At 45.8% G+C, this 20,065-nt stretch overlaps 1 protein-coding gene across 13 annotated transcripts in view; it reads left to right on the top strand.

Moving 5' to 3' along the window:
- Positions 1 to 20,065, top strand: part of LOC138261643 (uncharacterized) — a 1,036,964-nt gene that overhangs the window by 666,750 nt on the left and 350,149 nt on the right. For all 13 annotated transcript variants that reach the window (XM_069210793.1, XM_069210797.1, XM_069210802.1 and 10 more), the window contains one exon: positions 15,986 to 16,267. In XM_069210793.1, coding sequence (XP_069066894.1) covers positions 15,986 to 16,267 — 282 coding nt within the window. The remainder of the gene's footprint in view (positions 1 to 15,985; positions 16,268 to 20,065) is intronic.

Raw genomic sequence — 20,065 nt, forward strand, 5'->3', positions numbered from 1 at the left:
CCTGTAAGGGGACCACTAGCTCTTGTGAAAGAAGGCTGGGAGAGACCTCTCCATGAGCCTAAGCAAGATATAGTGGACTGTGTACTAGGCCTACGTTCCAGGATGGCAGAGTACATAGAAAAGGCAAATAAAAACCTTGAGGCCAGCCAACAACTCCAGAAGATGTGGTATGACCAAAAGGCTGCTATGGTTGAATTTCAGCCAGGGCAGAAGGTCTGGGTTCTGGAGCCTGTGGCTCCCAGGGCACTTCAGGACAGATTAAGTTGCCCTTACCCAGTGCTAGAGAAAGAGTCAGGTCACCTACCTGGTAGACCTAGGCACTAGCAGGACCCCCAAAAGGGTGATCCATGTGAACCGCCTCAAACTCTTCCATGACAGGGCAGATGTGAATCTGTTGATGGTAACAGATGAGGACCAGGACGCTGAGAGTGAACCTCTCCCTGATCTCCTCTCCACAGACCCAAAAGATGGTTCAGTAGATGGAGTGATCTACTCAGACACCCTCTCTGGCCAACAGCAATCTGACTGTAGGAAAGTCTTACAACAGTTTGCTGAGCTCTTTTCCCTAACCCTTGGTCAGACACACCTGTGTACCCATGATGTGGACACAGGAGACAGCACGCCTGTCAAACACAAAGTTTTAGACAGTCTGACCAAGTGAAGGAAAGCATCAAAGTGGAAGTCCACAAGATGCTGGAATTGGGAGTCATTGAGCAGTCTGACAGCCCCTGGGCTAGCCCAGTGGTCTTAGTCCCCAAACCTCACACCAAAGATGGCAAGAGAGAGATGAGGTTTTGTGTGGACTACAGACGACTTCATTCTGTCACCAAGACAGATGCCCATCCTATTCCAAGGGCAGATGAGTTAATTGACAAACTAGGTGCTGCCAGATACTTAAGTACCTTTGACTTGACAGCAGGGTACTGGCAAATAAAAATGGCACCAGGAGCAAAAGAAAAGACAGCATTCTCCACACCTGATGGGCATTATCAGTTTACTGTGATGCCCTTTGGCTTAAAGAATGCCCCTGCCACCTTCCAAAGGTTGGTGAATCAAGTCCTTGCTGGCTTGGAGTCCTTTAGTGTAGCTTATCTTGATGATATTGCTGTCTTTAGCTCCAGCTGGCAGGATCACCTGGTCCACCTGAAGAAGGTTTTGCAGGCCCTGCAAGCAGCAGGCCTCTCTATCAAGGCATCCAAATGTCAGATAGGGCCGGGTACTGTGGTTTACTTGGGACACCTTGTAGGTGGAGGCCAAGTTCAGCCACTCTAACCCAAGATCCAGACTATTCTGGACTGGGTAGCTCCAGAAACCCAGACTCAAGTCAGGGCATTCCTTGGCTTGACTGGGTACTATAGGAGGTTTGTGAAATGATATGGATCCATAGTGGCACCCCTCACAGAACTTACCTCCAAGAAAATGCCTAAGAAGGTAAACTGGACTATAGAATGCCAACAGGCCTTTGACACCCTGAAACAAGCTATTTGCACAGCACCAGTTCTCAAAGCTCCAGATTACTCCAAGCAGTTCATTGTGCAGACTGATGGCTCTGAACATGGGATAGGGGAAGTTTTGTCCCAAACAAATGATGATGGCCTTGACCAGCCTGTTGCTTTCATTAGCAGGAGGTTACTCCCCAGGGAGCAGCGTTGGAGTGCCGTTGAGAGGGAGGTCGTTGCTGTGGTTTGGTCCCTGAAGAAGCTGAGACCATACCTCTTTGGTACTCACTTTGTAGTTCAAACTGACCACAGACCTCTCAGATGGCTAATGCAAATGAAAGGTGAAAATCCAAAACTGTTGATGTGGTCCATCTCCCTACAGGGAATGGACCTCATAGTGGAACACAGACCTGAGACTGCCCATGCCAATGCAGATGGCCTTTCCAGGTTCTTCCACTTAGAACATGAAGACTCTCTTGGGACAGGTTAGTCTCATAGTCTCATCCTCTTTCGTTTGGGGGGAGGGGGGGGGGGGGGTTGTGTAAGGAAATGCCTCCTTGGCATACCCCCTGACTTTTTGCCTTTGCTGATGCCAAGTTATGATTTGAAAGTGTGCTGAGGCCTGCTAACCAGGCCCCAGCACCACTGTTCTTTCCCTAAACTGTACCGTTGTGTCCACAATTGGCACAACTCTGGCATCCAGGTAAGTCCCTTGTAACTGGTACCTCTGGTACCAAGGGCCCTGATGTCAGGGAAGGTCTCTAAGGGCTGCAGCATGTCTTATGCCACCCTGGGGACCCCTCACTCAGCACATACACACTGCTTGACAGTTTGTGTGTGCTGGTGGGGAGAAAATAATTAAGACGACATGGCACTCCCCTCAGAGTGCCATGCCAACCTCACACTGCCTATGGCATAAATAAGTCACCCCTCTAGCAGGCCTTACAGCCCTAAGGCAGGGTGCACTATACCACAGGTGTGGGCATAGGTGCATGAGCACTATGCCTCTACAGTGTCTAAGCAAAACATTAAACATTGTAAGTGCAGGGAAGCCATAAGAGTATATGATCTGGGAGTCTGTCAAACACGAACTCCACAGCACCATAATGGCTACACCAAAAACTGTGAAGTTTGGTATCAAACTTCTCAGCACAATAAATGCACACTGATGCTAGTGTACATTTTATTGTGAAATACACCCAGAGGACATCTTAGATATGCCCCCTGAAAACATACTCGACTTCCAGTGTGGGCTGACTAGTTTTTGCCAGCCTGCCACACACCAGACATGTTGCTGGCCACATGGGGATAGTGCCTTTGTCACTCTGTGGCCAGGAACAAAGCCTGTACTGGGTGGAGGTGCTTCACACCTCCCCCTGCAGGAACTGTAACACCTGGCGGTGAGCCTCAAAGGCTCACCCCCTTTGTTACAGCGCCACAGGGCATCCCAGCTAGTGGAGATGCCCGCCCCTCCGGCCACTGCCCCCACTTTTGGCGGCAAGGCTGGAGGAGATAATGAGAAAAAACAAGGAGGAGTCACTACCCAGTCAGGACAACCCCTAAGGTGTCCTGAGCTGAGGTGACTCTGACTTTTAGAAAGCCTCCATCTTGCAGATGGAGGATTCCCCCAATAGGATTAGGGATGTGCCCCCCTCCCCACAGGGAGGAGGCACAAAGAGGGTGTAGCCACCCTCAGGGCCAGTAGCCATTGGCTACTGCCCTCCCAGACCTAAACGCACCCCTAAGTTGAGTATTTAGGGGCTCCCAGAACCGAGGAAGAGAGATTCCTGCAACCTGAAGACGAAGAAGGACTGCTGACCTGAAGCCCTGCAGAGAAGACGGAGACACCAACTGCTTTGGCCCCAGCCCTACCGGCCTGTCTCTCCACTTCGAGAAAAACTGCAACAGCAACGTATCCCACAGGGTCCAGCGACCTCTGAAGCGTCAGAGGACTACCCTGCATCTAAAAGGACCAAGAACCTCCCGAGGACAGCGGCCCTGTTCAACAAACCTGCAACTTTTCAATAAAGAAGCAATTTTTAAAGACCACACGTTTCCCGATGGAAGCGTGAGACTTTCCACTCTGCACCCGACGCCCCCAGATCGACCTGCGGAAAACTAACTCTACAGGGAGGACTCCCCGATGACTGTGAGCCCGTGAGTAGCCAGAGTTGACCCCCCCCCCCCCCGAGCCCTCACAGCGATGCCTGCAGAGGAAATCCAGAGGCTCCCCCTGACCGCGACTGCCTGCTTCAAGGAACCCGATGCCTGGAAACCACACTGCACCCGCAGCCCCCAGGACCTGAAGGAAACGAACTCAAGTGCAGGAGCGACCCCCAGACGACCCTCTTCCTAGCCCAGGTGGTGGTTACCCCGAGGAACCCCTCGCCCGTGCCTGCCTGCATCGTTGAAGAGACCCCCAGGTCTCCACATTGATTCCTATTGAAAACCTGACGCCTGTTTGCACTCTGCACATGGCCGCCCCTGTGCCGCTGAGGGTGTACTTTCTGTGCCTGCTTGTGTCACCCCCGGTGCCTTACAAAACCCCCCTGGTCTGCCCTCCGAAGTCGCGGGTACTTACCTGCTGGCAGACTGGAACCGGAGCACCCCTATTTCCATTGAAGCCTATGTGTTTTGGGCACCACTTTGACCTCTGCACCTGACCGGCCCTGAGCTGCTGGTGTGGTAACTTTGGGGTTGCCCTGAACCCCCAATGGTGGGCTACCTTGGACCCAACTTTGAAACCTGTAAGTGTTTTACTTACCTGTGAACTTAACAATTACTTACCTCCCCCAGGAACTGTTGATTTTTGCACTCTGTCCACTTTTAAAATAGCTTATTGCCATTTTTGTCAAAACTGTACATGCTATTGTGATTATTCAAAGTTCCTAGAATACCTGAGTGAAATACCTTTCATTTGAAGTATTACTGGTAAATCTTGAACCTGTGGTTCTTAAAATATATTTTTCTATATAAAAACCTATTGGCCTGGAATCAGTCTTTGAGTGTGTGTTCCTCGTTTATTGCCTGTGTGTGTACAACAAATGCTTAACACTACCCTCTGATAAGCCTACTGCTCGACCACACTACCACAAAATAGAGCATTAGAATTATCTCTTTTTGCCACTATCTTATCTCTAAGGGTAACCCTTGGACTCTGTGCACACTATTTCTCACTTTGAAATAGTATATACAGAGCCAACTTCCTACAGGGAGGGACAAGAGAGCACATGGTGAATGAAAGCACTGGTACATTTTCTTTTACTGCCGTGCTCCACTTTACTCCATATGCCTTGCTCATTTTCTGGGGAAAAACACAATCTGAGGTGGAGTCTTTATCCTGGTGCATTGTAGCTTTTGGGAAGGTATCACAAGTTGTCTTGAAACAAAAGAAAGAAAAGAACAACAACTTGCAAATGTTCATGCCCAATACTAGATGCCAGAAGTGTGCAGAGTATGCAATCCTGCAGCACTACAAGCTGATACTTAGTGTAAGTAACATTTTTATTTTGGGACAAACTTCTCTTCCTCTAGAGGCAGGGGCATTTAGATGGTTTAGATCACAGAGCACCAGATATCTCCTACACATTAATTTCTTCCTGAAAGATTGGAATAGGGTATGTAGAGTAACTTAAAGTAATTCTAGTGTGCTTGCAAGCATCGGATCTCTCTGAAGAAGATGGCACCTGGCCTGCAGCATTCTGGGCAATAGGGAGGTGCCTGACTTGACATACTAGGAGACAAATCTGGACAAAGTTTTATCAGCTGGATATTATAAGCTGGGCGTCGTGCGCATATGATATTATTTCAAAACCAAAATCTCTTACAATTTCGGCGAGGTTAGCAACATATATGTTGAAAAGCAAGGAGCTAAGTCAAGCCTTGTGGCACTCCCTTGTCCCAAAACCGTGGTATGAGACTTAACAGTCCAACGTGACAATTTGAGTTCTGTTAGAGAGAATATCGGCAAGCCAGTTTAGCGCCGTCCCATGAATTCCGAACTCCTCTAAGCTACTGAGTAACCTGAAATGAGCTACAGTACCGAACGCTGCAAGCAGATCTAGCAGTACTAGCATACATGGTATATTAACATCTAAAGAACCTCTGATGTGGTCAGTGACCACTACCAGTGCTGTCTCGGTACTGTATAAAGGTCTAAAGCCTGTCTGAGATGGATCCAAGATGTTATTAACCTCTAGGTACTCCAAAAGTTGCTTGTTAATTAGTCCTTCCAGAAGCTTACCCAATAAAGGAAGCCACGAGATTGGACGGTAACTAGAGAGGATGGAAGCCTCAAGGTTAGCCCTTTTTTTGGATCAGCCTCACTTAGGGAGTTTTCCAGAAAACTGGAAGCTTTCCAGTTTGACAGATAAATTAAACAGAGAATGGATAGCATGGGCCAACTGAAAGGAGAGAGCCGAAGAGATCTTGAGCGGACAAATAACTAAGCAGCATCCCGATTTTGCTAAAGCAAGTGCCAGCTGAATTTCCATCAGAGAAAACTCTTTAAACTTTTTTTTAAGCTTGAACCACTGCAGGCAGTAGGTTAGATAATGTTAGTCCCCTCAGAATGGACTGGGAAGTTCTGTTAAATATTGCTCGCTTTCTCTTCAAAATAGTTAGCCAATGAATCACAAAGTACCTATGATGCCTGGGTGTCTTGCGAACATGCTCTGGGATGTACAAATCTATAAAGGACTTTGAATAGAACTTTGGAAGAGCTTTTAGATTGAGAAATCAGCTTGGAGATATACTTTTTCCGAGTAGACTTTATGTTGCGGTGATAGCATGCGACACTGCTCTATGCACCTCCCTATCCATGGGCATTATTTGTAGGACACCACTGACTTTCTAATTTTTTACATGGCGTTTTCCTTGTCCTAAGGGCTAAAGTATACCAAGGCACATGGGATCCATGTGTGGGATTTGAGCACAGTCTGAGAATAGCAATCTTATCAAAAGCAGTGCTTAAAGCATGTGGTATTCTAAAAGCCCCTGCTCCACCTACTGTGCCAATATGATTGAACACCTCAGCAAAAGATTCAGGGGTGATTTCCCACCAATGTCTAAAACGCTTGTTAACATCTATAGGTATTTTATCAATATCAGTTATCAAATGAATCCTGAAACGGATTGAGTGGTCCGTCCAAAGTAAGTATTGCTGTTGTTCACAGGTTAGCAAGGTGGAATTAGTAAAGATGAAATCTAATATTTGCCCTGCAACATGTGTTGGCCCTTTAACTCTTTGATACAGGCCAAGGGTGGCTAAATCAGCAATAAGCTGACTTGCCCCCAAATTAGCGGAATCTTCTGCATGATGATTAAAGTTGCCCAACAAAAGAAACTGTTTTTGTTGCCAAGACATGGAGCGCAATGTATTCGATTAGGCACTGGCTGAACTCTTTTTCTGACCCCGGTGGTTGATATACTAAAGCACCTTTCCAACATTCCTTGGGAGAAAGTGCGAGTTTAAATATACATATCTCTACGCATTCCACCGGGGAACATTCTATATTAAACATTTTAATGGATTTTAAAAAAATGATTTCAAGCAAACCAGACCTCCCCCCCGCCCTCCCGACTTACCTTCTCTGTCCTGTCTAAGAATAGAATAGCTGTCCGGGAGAGCCATTGTGACGAGGAGATCTGACTCAACCAAGTTTCAGTTAAAAAGCCCACCTCAGGTAGCCTAGAAGAAAGCAGGTCCCAAACTTCAACCATATGTTTAGGTAGAGACGGACATTGACAAGAATACCATTTAAGTCCTGGGAAGCAGAGGAATTACTGGGAAACGTGGAGGTGCATTGGAAATTACAGGGGGTGTCAGCAGTCTCAGTTAGCCTGCTCATTTTGACATTTGGAGCCTCATGGGAGCACTAGTACTGTGAAGAGAGGCTACCAGACCTTCTAAAAGAATTGGGAAAGGTCTATTACCAAGAATATTGGGCGAGACATGGACTCTATACAGAGTATAAATAATATTTAAGGCTGCCAAAGAGTATATAATTCTACTGAAATACCGTGAATCTGATGTGGGAGAAACTGGGGCTCTGGCTCCTGGCGACGGTCGGACGCAGATGGACTTGCCTTTATTGGTCCATCGGCATGCCTGCTGTACGCGTCTGCAGCGCGTCAACACCGGCATCGGATCTAAATAGCTGTCCAGAAGTGCACTGCTAGACTGCTATCCCCTATTATGCCCACAACAGAAAAAATGAAAATTGCAGACTTTCTCCCGCAAATGGCACAAGCCGCGGAGGACCGGAAGCTAAGTAATGCCTGCAATGTGATGTAAACAATAATTCTGCAGTGCTAGGTAGACAGCTAAAAACACCAATGGTTAAAATAGTTATGATTGTAACTCATGAACTGGACAGTAACAAAAGAATCTCTGTCACAAAAGCAGTAACCCACTGTGCTATGCACATAAAATACTGTTCTTTGCATGATACACGTTCTTTGCAGCAGGCATGTAAACCATATGCACTACCTTAGATGAGTAAAAACTGCCACTAGACAAAACTCCCATCTCTCACCAGCAGGAACATTAATCACCAGAGTTATCATGGCACTTTTATTTTTGCCTGAAAGCCGCTGGATGTACAAGGAACCTTACAGTGCTTTTAAAACTGCTGCAGAAAGGAAATGTTTCTGTCAGAGTCCCCAGCTGGAGAAGTGCCTTCCTGCCGGCCCAGGCCTACAGACATCCTGGGAATGTGTCACTGATCCCTGGGGGGCCAAGGGCCACAGATAGGTAACCGCTGACCTAGTCAATTGTGAAACAGTTGGTGGGACGTTAGCACCTGTGTTAGTCCCTAGTAAATGGTACCCCTGGTATCTAGGGTATGGATACTGAAGATGGTCCCTAAGGGCTGCAGCATGCATTGTGCCACCCTAAGGGACCCACATACAAATTGCACCCAGCCTGCCATTGCAGACTGTGTGTCATGGTACAAGTCATGCGTGAAAAGACAACATGACACACTCAATGTGTGCCTTGTCAAAATCACTGCATTAATTATATGTAAGCCACCCCTACAGCAGGCCTTACAGCCCTAAGGGGGGTGCATTATACTACAGCTGTGGACATATAAGCATGAGCAGATATTCCCCTGTGATGTCTAAGTCAGTTCTTGGACATTACAAGTGAACAGGGAAACAATCTTAAGGTAACTACTGGGCAGTGGTCAAAATGAGTTTCCCATCTACGTAATGGCTTCGCTAAACCCTATGATGTTTGTTATCAAGCACCTCATTTTAATAGACCCACACTGATTCAAGTGATGTATGTATTAATACATGCACCTAGAGGGTACCTTAGAGTTACCCCCTGAAACCTACTAGTCCTCTAGTGTTCTGGCTGACTGGTACAGTCCACCCTACCACCACAGACAGGTTTCTGACCCCCCTCCAGGTGAGAGCCCACGCTCTTGAAGACCTGAAACAATGCCTGCTCCAGAGGAAGGTGTTCACACTTCCTCCAGCAGGGATTTAGCATACCAAGGCCAGGTACTTCAAAGTCCCTGCAACCTTTGATATGTGACCTGGCTTCCCCCAGTCCTGGGAAATGCCACCCCCTGCTCTGAGGCACATTTGGCACCAGGACAGGCAGTAAATTAGATAATGAGGAGTTGTGTTACATCCCCAGGCTGGTCACACCCCTAGGGTGGGCTACCTGAAGTGAACACAAAAATAGGACTTCCATCATCTTGTGTGTGGTGAAAATAGGCACTCTGGGACAGGGTCTGCCGACTTCCCACAGGAAGTGGTCATATAGGGGGTGTAGTGACCACAGGGGTAAGTAGCCAATTGCGGACCACCCTTCGATGCCCTTAATGCTCCTAAATTCAGCATTTAGGTGGCCCCCTGACACCAGGAACAGAGCTACGTTACACCAAAGAAGAAGGACACCGAAGAGCTGTGAAAAGCAAGATCTGAAGAGCAGCAACTGACTTGGCCCCAGCTCTGCCAGCCTGCCTGCTGGCCCAGACAATTGCGCTGAATCGAGGCGTCCTGCACCTGCTCCGCCTCCAAAAGTCTAGGAGGACTGCCAGCAACTCAAGAAACTACCAGCATCTCCCATGAAGTAGTGGAGCTACTCCCCTGTACTGTGGAAAACCCAAAACCAAAAAGCACCACTGCACCGAGCCCAAGTCAAAGTGGGCTAACTATGCCAACAAGGTCCTGAGACCATCTAGAGCGGAACCCCACCTTGGGTTTGGCCAGATTGATCCCCCAGTTGCCTCATACAGCCTCTTTTGTGCAGGAACCAAAAACGTGAGGAGTCGCCACAACTCAACCCTGCCGGACAAAGCAGTGCTGCACATGTGCCCCCCAGCCCGAGTTGCTGTGGACCGACGATGGCTCTGTGTGCCCAAGAACCTTGAGACCTGTGACCCCGTTTTGGGTTCAGCCGGATTGGTCACCCAGTCTCCACTTGCATCTTCTTTTCCCCAAGGCTGTTTCCCATTAAATCGAATGGGACACCAACACTGTAAAGCACCTCTGCACCAGATGCCACAGAGCAGACCGAGGTGACCTGTTTGTGCTGCCTTGGACCTTTCCCCATACTTATCTTAACTCCTGAAGACTGGTCCTGTAAGTCGTTGCTAACTGCCCGAATGCAGTATACGTTTCTTTTCCCATAGGATAAAATTAGGGCGCCCAGCGCTGCAAAGCACCTCTGTACCTGGATGCCCCAGAGCCAGTCGGGGTGAACTGTTGGTGCTGCCTTGGATGTGGTCCAACACTTACTTTAACTTCAGAAGATTGGTCCTGTAAGTCCCTGCTAAGTACCTGCATGCAGTATATGTCCCTTTTCCCATAGGATAACATTAGCGCATTAGTCAGTACAAGTGTATTTTATTGTGACGTAAAAATTGATAACTTGAAAAGTATGTACCCGATTACGATGATCTTGCTGTCTAAATTTCTATAAAAATCTGTGTTGTTTTTATAAATTGTTGTCTGTTTTTTTTTATTGAGGCTCTGTCTGTGCAAAATGTCCTTAACACTATCCTCTGAGAAGCCTAAACTGTTCGCCCACACTACTACAAAAAGAGAGCATTTAGGGTGGTTATTGTATTATTGTGGGCCAATAAGGGTCACCTGTACTATCTTCATAGTGTAACCCTACATCGGTACACTAGCCAATGTTGGAGTACATAGCCAGCTTCCTACAGCATGTTAACCCCTTCGCTGCCAGGCCTTTTCCCCCTCCTGTGGCGAGACTTTTTTTGGCTATTTGGGGCAGTTCGCGCTTAGGCCCTCATAACTTTTTGTCCACATAAGCTATCCACGCCAAATTTGCGTCCTTTTTTCCCAACATCCTTGGGATTCTAATGGTAGTTTGTGGTTTCCCCTGGAGGAGACCAAGAAATTAGCCAAAATACAGTGAAAATTTCGTTTTTTCAAAAAAATGGGAAAAAGTGGCTGCAGAAGAAGGCTTGTGGTTTTTTCCCTGAAAATGGCATCAACAAAGGGTTTGCGGTGCTAAAATCACCAGCTTTCAGGAACAGGCAGACTTGAATCAGAAAATCCAATTTTTCAACACAAATTTGGCATTTTACTGGGACATACTGCATTTTTACGATTTTTTGTGCGTTCAGCCTCCTTCCAGTCAGTGACAGAAATGGGCGTGAAAACAATGCTGGATCCCAGAAACCTAAACATTACTGAAAAGTAGACAACATTCTGAATTCAGCAAGGGGTCATTTGTGTAGATCCTACAAGGGTTTCCTACAGAAAATAACAACTGAAAAAGAAAAATATTGAAATTGAGGTGAAAAAAAAATCACTTTTTCTCTACGTTTTACTCTGTAACTTTGTCCTGCAATGTCAGATTTTCGAAAGCAATATACCGTTACGTCTGCTGGACTCCTCTGGTTGCGGGCATATATAGGGCTTATAGGTTCATCAAGAACCCTAGGTACCCAGAGCCAATAAATGAGCTGCACCCTGCAGTGCGTTTTCACTCTATACCGGGTATACAGCAATTAATTTGCTGAAATATAAAGAGTGAAAAATAGCTATCAAGAAAACCTTTGTATTTCCAAAAAGGGCACAAGATAAGGTGTTGAGAAGCAGTGGTTATTTGCACATCTCTGAATTCCGGGGTGACCATACTAGCATGTGAATTACAGGGCATTTCTCAAATAGATGTCTTTTTTACACACTCTCTTATATTTGGAAGGAAAAAAATTAGAGAAAGACAAGGGGCAATAACACTTGTTTTGCTAATCTATGTTCCCTCAAGTCTCCCGATAAAAATGATACCTCACTTGTGTGGGTAGGGCTAGCGCCCGCGACAGGAAACGCCCCAAAACGTAACATAGACACATCACTTTTTTTTTAAAGAAAACAGAGGTGTTTTTTGCAAAGTGCCTACCTGTAGATTTTGGCCTCTAGCTCAGCCGGCACCTAGGAAAACCTACCAACCCTGTGTATTTTTGAAAACTAGAGACCTAGGGGAATCCAAGATGGGGTGACTTGTGGGGCTTTGACCAGGTTCTGTTACACAGAATCCTTTGCAAGCCTCAAACTTTGGCTAAAAAAACAAATTTTCCTCACATTTTGGTGACAGAAAGTTCTGGAATCAGAGAGGAGCCACAAATTTCCTTCCACCCAGCGTTCCCCCAAGTCTCCCGATAAAAATGATACCTCAGTTGTGTGGGTAGGCCTGGCGCCCGCGACAGGAAATGCCCTAAAACGCAACGTGGACACATCACATTTTTTGAAAGAAAACAGACGTGTTTTTTGCAAAGTGCCTACCTGTAGATTTTGGCCTTTAGCTCAGCCGGCACCTAGGAAAACCTACCAACCCTGTGCATTTTTGAAAACTAGAGACCTAGGGGAATCCAAGATGGGGTGACTTGTGGGGCTTTAACCAGGTTCTGTTACCCAGAATCCTTTGCAAACCTCAAAATTTGGCTAAAAAAACATGTTTTCCTCACATTTTGGTGACAGAAAGTTCTGGAATCAGAGAGGAGCCACAAATTTCCTTCCACCCAGCGTTCCCCCAAGTCTCCCGATGACAATGATATCTCACTTGTGTGGGTAGGCCTAGCGCCCGCGACAGGAAATGCCCCAAAACGCAACGTGGACACATCACATTTTTGGAAAGAAAACAAAGGTGCCAAAAAAAAAAAATCCCCGGTGCCTAGTGGTTTCTGCCCCTTGGGGGCAAATTGACCTAAAATCGGCCAGTCTGCCCCCAAGGAGGGCAGAAATGGTCTAAATACAATTTGCCCCCCAGGGGAGCGACCCTTGCCTAATGGTTCGCTCCCCATCTCTGAAAAAACAAACAAACAAAAAAAGAAATCAAATAAAACAAAATTGCCCTGGCGCCTAGAGGTTTCTGCCCCCCCCTGATAATAGGCCGATCTGCCCCCAGGGGTGGCACAAAGTGCCTTAAAAAAAAAAAGCCCCCCTGGGAGCGACCATTGCCCAAGGGGTCGCTCCCTCATGTCACTTTCACCCAATAAAACAAAACACATCCCTGGTGTCTAGTGGGGTTTTAAAAGCCGGATTGCAAGCAATCCGGCTTTTGAAACCCTGGTAGAGACTTCAAAGGGAAGGAAATTAATTTCCTTCCCTTTGAAGCCTCTCCGGGCCTCCCCCACGGGATTGAAAGAGAAATGCAAAGCATTTCTCTTTCAATGCGATGGGGGAGACCCTGTGACTAATCAGCGCGCTGACGTCACAGGGGGTGGGGGGGGTTGGGGGTGGAAGTGGAAGGGCTTCCCCTTCCATCCCTGACTTTGGGGGGGTGGGGGGAAGCACACAGAGGGAGCGAGAGTGCTCCCTCTGGGCTGTGTGCCGAGGAGGTAGTGGTTACGTCCTCGGCACAGCAGCACTGTGCCGAAGGACGTAACCACTACGTCCTCGGCACAGAAGGGGTTAATGAGTCCCTTTGTTTTCCTTTGCCATTATTATTATTATTATTATTAGTAGTAATAGTAGCAGTGCTAGTAGCATTATTATTATGGCCATTTGTAAAGCGCTCGGCCACCCCTTAGGGTTTCCCGGTGCTACACCAAAATAGATATCATCTATTGCACTTACTTTAAAATAGCCATGTCTTGAGCGTCTTTCGAAACATAGTTAGTGCTGAACAATTTCTGAGGAAATATGGATGCCTGTTCCATAATTATGGCCTAGGAATGCAAAGGATCAGCCTCCCATGCGTGTGCTTTTTACTACAGGAACCACACATAAGGATTTTACAGTGGACCGTAATGTCCTAGAAGGTTGATATACTTTAGTCAGTTCTTGTATGTACTTTGAGCCCACCCCTGCTCTAGCTTTATGCACATAGCATAGGGTTTTAAATTGAATTTTTTTCTCTACCGGTAGCGAGTGCACCTCCCATAATAGACCTGTTGCAGAGGTGTTTTTGGCAGCCTAAACAGCATCTTGGCTGCTGAAATCTGGATCACTTGCAATCATTTAATGGCCGCTTTGATCTGCTCCATGATATAGAACATCCCATAGTCCAGCATAGAGATTACCAAAGCATGGATCACTGTCCTTTTGGCATGCATTGGGAGCAGCCAGGTGATTTTTCAAAAGCCATTTAAAAGCTGCAGACCACATTGCTGCTACTTTTGTTGTCTGCGGCTTCATAGATAGCTTATCGTCCACTGTGATTCCCAGATCTTTCACCTTGGGTACAGGCATCCCGTTCTTACCTAATACAGGGACCTCTGTCTTTCCGCCATTGAACTTAGGTGAATACCTGTTCATCCACTGTGCAATTAGTCTTAGTCCGGAGTTTAAGGTCTCTGAGTTGGGTCTCTTGCAGACAGAAAAGATGATTTGAGTGTTATCTGCATATGAAAATAATGTGATGCCACACCTTTCCATTAAGTCTGCTAATGGATGAACATAGATATTGAATAATACTGGACTTAGGGATGGTCCTTGGGGAACTCCTGACATGATAGGGTGTTACTTGGACATGGCTGGTGTTGAGAACACTTGGAATGACCAGTCCCATAGGAAAGAAGACATCCAGGCAAGGGCTGCACACTCCAAACTCAATTCTTTCTAGGAGAGTTGTATGTGACACAGTGTTGAATTCCGCGCTGAGATCAAGTAATATCAGCACTGCCATCTCACACCTGTCTAGGAGCCATCTGAGTTGTTCCGTGACTACTAGTAAGGCTGACTCCGTACTATGTCCTTTCCTGAATCCTGACTGAGAGGGATGAAGGCCCTCTTGTGACTCCCAAGAAGCTACATAGTTGACCATTAATATGCTTCTCTATTATCTTAACCATAATGGGCAGCAGTGATACTGGTCTATAGTTAGCCCAGTTTTCAAGATCCAAGTTAGGTTTCTATAATAATGGCTGGACCATAGCATGTTTCCATGCTTTTGGCACCATTCCCTGTATTAGTGACATGTTATAATAGCTGCATGTTATCCAAATCTAGACCTTCATCTTATGTGCAGGGAGCGGATATTCATGTTATCCTGATTTTATTATTACAATAAATTCCGTTAGGTGCAATATATTCCAAGACCTCAGTTTACCAACTCCTTCTGAGAGGTCTATACCCATGTGATGTTTAGGCCCTAATATCTCTGGTTTACTGTTTGCGGGGACTGCTTTTTCTTTCCATGATTTAAGGTCAGCTGTATATCTGCCACCTCTTTCTAAAAAAAAAAAAAAGCAGGCTAGTTCCATTTAGCTTCTGTGTGAGTGGGATGAGATGTGGGTCAAAATAAATATTTCAAAAGGTTTATATAGTTTGTACCTATGCCTTGAGCACTTTTTTGTCCCATGTGATTTCTGAACTTGGACATTGCTATATCCGACTACCCATACCCGACTAACCGCCTGAGAATGAATGCACATGTAAGGAAGGGAGTGTGACGCACCCAGACACACCTGAATGTATAGCCCTTGTCCCAGCTCTTCTCCTAGTGAAATCTGCCCCTCTGCTCATCAGATCATGCCCAACACAATTTTTCATTCAAGAATGACCTAAACACTCAAATGTAAGTGTAAGTGTGACCGTTTGCCTCAAGTGCTTATCTACACAATCAGTCTGCACCATGCTACAATCACTTAGTAATGTATGCAGTGCCAACCACATATATGAATGCATGCATGGTGACCAAGTTGTATACAGCTGTAGGTTAGAAGGGACCAAAGGCTACACAGCATCACATTAGGACATAGTGAGCTTAGAGTGATACAAATAAACTGTCTTGCTTGCTGCTTAAAGAATAGTGTTACTCGTACCCACATGAACATTTATAATTTTAGCAACTTAAGAAGGTAAAAAAATTAAGTTGGCACACTGAAGTACAGACCTGTGGCTTGGTGAAAGCTTACCTATACATCTCTGCAGCAAGCAAGCAAACTACTTAGCTATCTTGGAGATGCGCAGTGAGAAGCACTCAAACTTTTTATAGTCATGTTATATGTTGAAGAATTATTGTTCTTAAGATTAAGATTTACAAGTCTGTTCATTCTCAGAAAAATTAATTACCTCTAAGTACATATATTTTCCTTCTTTTATCATCTTTTACACAGACGTTACTGTGGGAAACACGCACCTGCATGGATTAATGAACTGTCTGAAAGATATACCTCTCAACAGGTCAAGCATGACCTGCCCTGCTCCAATCACACCCCCTCATGTGGCAAGTGGGAAGGCTAGTAGTATTGGCTTTAGTCCTGCCAGCAGCAAGGCCGGAAGTGCAGCCAATAGGTTCAGTGCTGCAGTGCCTTCCAGCATGTGTCCCACCGGTATCAGACATGAAGATGGACAACAGAGAAGGCCAGAGATGGGGGCGCGGCGAGTGAACCCTGATGGTTAGTATAACAGTCTATGTTGAAAAGGAGGGGGTGGTAGTATGCTCATACGAAAAATGTAATAATGTGCCCCAGTGATGTCTGACTGTGCTTACATAAAGGAAGTTTGACATGGTACTCTGAAGCTACATTTACCAGTGTACAGTGAGGGTAATGTTGACAGAATACACTATGTGTGACAATGTGTCCAGAGTGTAAGTAGGACAGGTGATCAGGACATCTGACTAAGTTTCTGGCGTTATCCTATCTATTGAGACAAAAGTGAGGCTGTTTCTTTGGATTCTGAGGCAAACGTTTGTTACTGAGCAGTATTCTGTAAGGTTACCGTTGTCTACAACTGAAGCCTCAGGGCCACTGAAACCCTAGCACTTCATTAGGGTGGCATAGTTCTCCAACATTGCATCTTTCATAGATTCACATTCTTGTAGTCTCTGTTGTGAGTCTTAGAATCCTCAGTGCTCAACGTTTACTCAACAAGAAGCATATGACCTTGATTGACATTCCTTTATCAACCCACTATATAGAGTCTATCCAGATGATGTGACCCAAACTACAGTCAATGAGGTAGAGAGAGACAGAGCTCAACTTGCATTAGGCCCCACAGTTCAGATTTTCTAGTGCACTTGAAAGTTTCTCTTTAGCTCTGCTCCAGAAACTTCATTTTTCAAGCCTTTTTCCTTCTTAGGCTGCTTCAACCACACTGTCAGAGAGAAGAAGCTGCCAGTGTTTTACCTCATTATTTTTATGAAGACTGAAACCAGAGTAGCCAAATTAATTAATTCATCTACCATTTAAACCGGCTCATGTCCTAAAAAGTTTAATTTGAAATGTCCCTTTTTCAGTGACAATCAAGTCTACCTAATTTCCTTAGAAATGTCCAACTCAAATGTAAGCCTGCACTTCTTGTGAAGAAAATGTGTGGGCCAAGGATGGCGGACGACAATATGATTTGTGTTAGGGTCCATATGTATTCTTTTTTTCTAATGTTAAGCTAACCATTGTGATCCTGCCTATGTTCTCCTAGGTTTGGCCTGAAGGCTGACTTGGCTGCAGGGCTGGTTTTGACTCTGAAGCATGATTTAAATTGCCTTGTTTCCAAGAGTCATGTCCTCAATCTCGAAGCTCCTCAAGTGGCAAAACAGCCTTTTGTGATCAAGGGATCTTGATCTTAGTTGCTGGCACAGACTGTTAAGTCTTTTTTGGAGGAGATTTGTATGACAAGACATGGAACTCTGAGCATATTCCCTTGCTTAGAGTTGACTCTTTTGAGGTTGCTAGCCAAACCTAAGATCCAAAGTGTGAGTAGGTGTTGTGTGTTTTGGGTGGGGATGTTGAGTCCCGACATCTGTGTCGATGCCCAAAGCCTAAGATGTGACCTGTGTCTTGGGTGAGGGTTTTGTTGGGATGCTGGAGATCCTGCATCTCCTGAATCAGAGTCTTCTCCGGATATTGAAATAGGGCTCAGATCCGGTTGGTCCTCCCGGGTATTGGAGAGGCCTCCACATAGTTGTCGAGACTCAAAGCTCTTGACATCCTTAGCCACTGTCCAGACTGAGACTTGGTATCATCCTGGCACTGCATTTTTATGTAGAGCTTCTACCTTCTGTCCTGTCATTTCTTAATAGTTTCCATGGAACAGAACGCATTGCAAGTCACAGGCCCTTTTGTTGTAGTCCCTCGATTGACATTATGTTGACGCAACCCCAGAAATGTGCTGTTGCAAAAGTGGTAAAAATGTAAAGAGTATTTTCCAACCCTCCCTCAGGAAAGTCAAAAGACCTGGCCCGTTATCTCCACATCATCAAATCAAGAAACAGTTGTTGCTCTTCGAGTTCTTCTGAGTGCTTTTGTGAAAGTTCTTAATTTCTTTGTCCTTCGGTGTGCAACAGTAATAGAAAATTAAAAAGCATGTTCAAACCCAATAGCAGAAAATAACCAACGTGAGATAGAGTTTCTTTGTTACTGCACTTAATGCATTTGTGTTTTTCAGCAGCGGAGGGGTTACAAGTCACCTCAAAACTGAAAACCTTTCTTTGAAGAAAAACAATCTGAAATGGTCCAAGCCCAACACTAAATAGCAGAAATGATCTGTAGCACTACAAGCTGCAATCCAAGTGTTACAGATAAGTAACAGTTTACTTTGGCAGCTCGAGGCTGTTTATCGGTTGACCTAATAACCACCTGTGTCGCTGGTGAACTTTTTATTAATCATTAATATAACAACACATTTACAGTAAATGTCTTCCTAGTTGCAAGTCATCAAGGAAAATCAAATCTGACAATGGGATATACCTTTGAGGGGCACTGTAGGGCAATAGTGGATGTGGAGGCAAAACTGGAATAAAGAGATTGAAGACTTCTCTGGCAAGGCAAAAGTAGTTTGAATGACAACATCTGGGAGACCATTCACCTCCATAGAGCTGAAAAGCCGATCTCAAATGACTGCTTGCAAGCAGCCCTTTCTATAGTCACAAAAATACTGACTTCATATATATTATCTTTAAAACCAATAACAAGTCACCGAATAAAAAGTTAATAATATACTTTCAAATAAACACCGCATCCCCTGCCACCTTAAACTCGTGACCTCTTCTCCAGGTTCAGACTCCGCTTACAATTGATGCCCAAAAAGGTCTCTCATAATGCAGTTTCGAGCCCTGTACCTCAGTGGAAGCGCACAGGAGGTCCCGGGAGGCGTGGCAAGGGCAGGAGCCCTTTAAATCTTAACAGCGCTCCCGCCGTCGCGGGAAGCGCACAGGAGGTCCCGGGAGGCGTGGCAAGGGCAGGAGCCCTTTAAATCTTAACAGCGCTCCCGCCTCGCGGGACGCGCGCGGCACGTGCCCGGGCGAAGCCCAGCCCAAGGGCGGGCCCGTCCTTGCCCGTCATTGCCAGGAAGAGGCAGGGCTGGGCCACCCCCCTGACATTCATCCTAAGTCATTTGGATTTGGCAATTTACACGTATGGCTGCCTGAAGGTACTGTGTTGACAATTATTCCTAAAAAAAAAAGGTCTTTTTATAGAGGGCCTTAGGACGGTACTCTCCCTCTACTGTTGTAACACTCTTATCATTAGATTCTGGAGTGGGGCTAGGCCGGGCCTCTGCCTCTTCCCTTTTTGCAAGAGGTCTGCTTCTACCTATAGTGCAAAATTTATAGCTAACGTTGTCATACGAGAAGATAATAGTATCAACTAGGTTTACCCCTACCAGTCCGTTTTCTAATCTCTCTTATAAATACATATTGTGGACTGGTTCACAGAGCCAAAGCACTATATAGGCGGTTCAAGTTATGGGAAAACGTAAGGCATCAGAACCCCCAAGGGGGAAGGAGAAATCTATAAAAAAAAACTTAGGAATGCGGGTGAGAACTGCACTATAGCTGAAATTGATGATCTTATCGAGGAGGTAGAGTCACTACTATGTAGTAGGGCCACTATCCGGGAGGGTCCCGATAAAAAAGATTACCTCCTATTACACGAAGAAAGTCGAACCAGAGGAAGATAAGGTGATAGAGATTATTTGCCAGCAAGAGGGGGGGGTATCATCCGATACTAGGACTGGCAGCCCTAAGGATGCTATAACTCGATCTAAAAACCCATGCACCATTGATAACACTAGGAAGAAGGGATGTACGCAGGAGTGTGAAGTTATGTGCTCCAATAAATATGCAGTCTTGGCAGAACTCAATAGTAGTAATGTACAGAATGCACAAGAGGGGGAATCTGTGGATGAGTTAAACCCATTTATCCCAACTGTACAGTTAGCCAGAGAGAGGAGCTCTCCTCTCAATTTAGAACCAG

This window comes from Pleurodeles waltl, chromosome 10, assembly GCF_031143425.1.
Source record: "Pleurodeles waltl isolate 20211129_DDA chromosome 10, aPleWal1.hap1.20221129, whole genome shotgun sequence".
In the NCBI taxonomy this organism is placed as follows: domain Eukaryota; kingdom Metazoa; phylum Chordata; class Amphibia; order Caudata; family Salamandridae; genus Pleurodeles; species Pleurodeles waltl.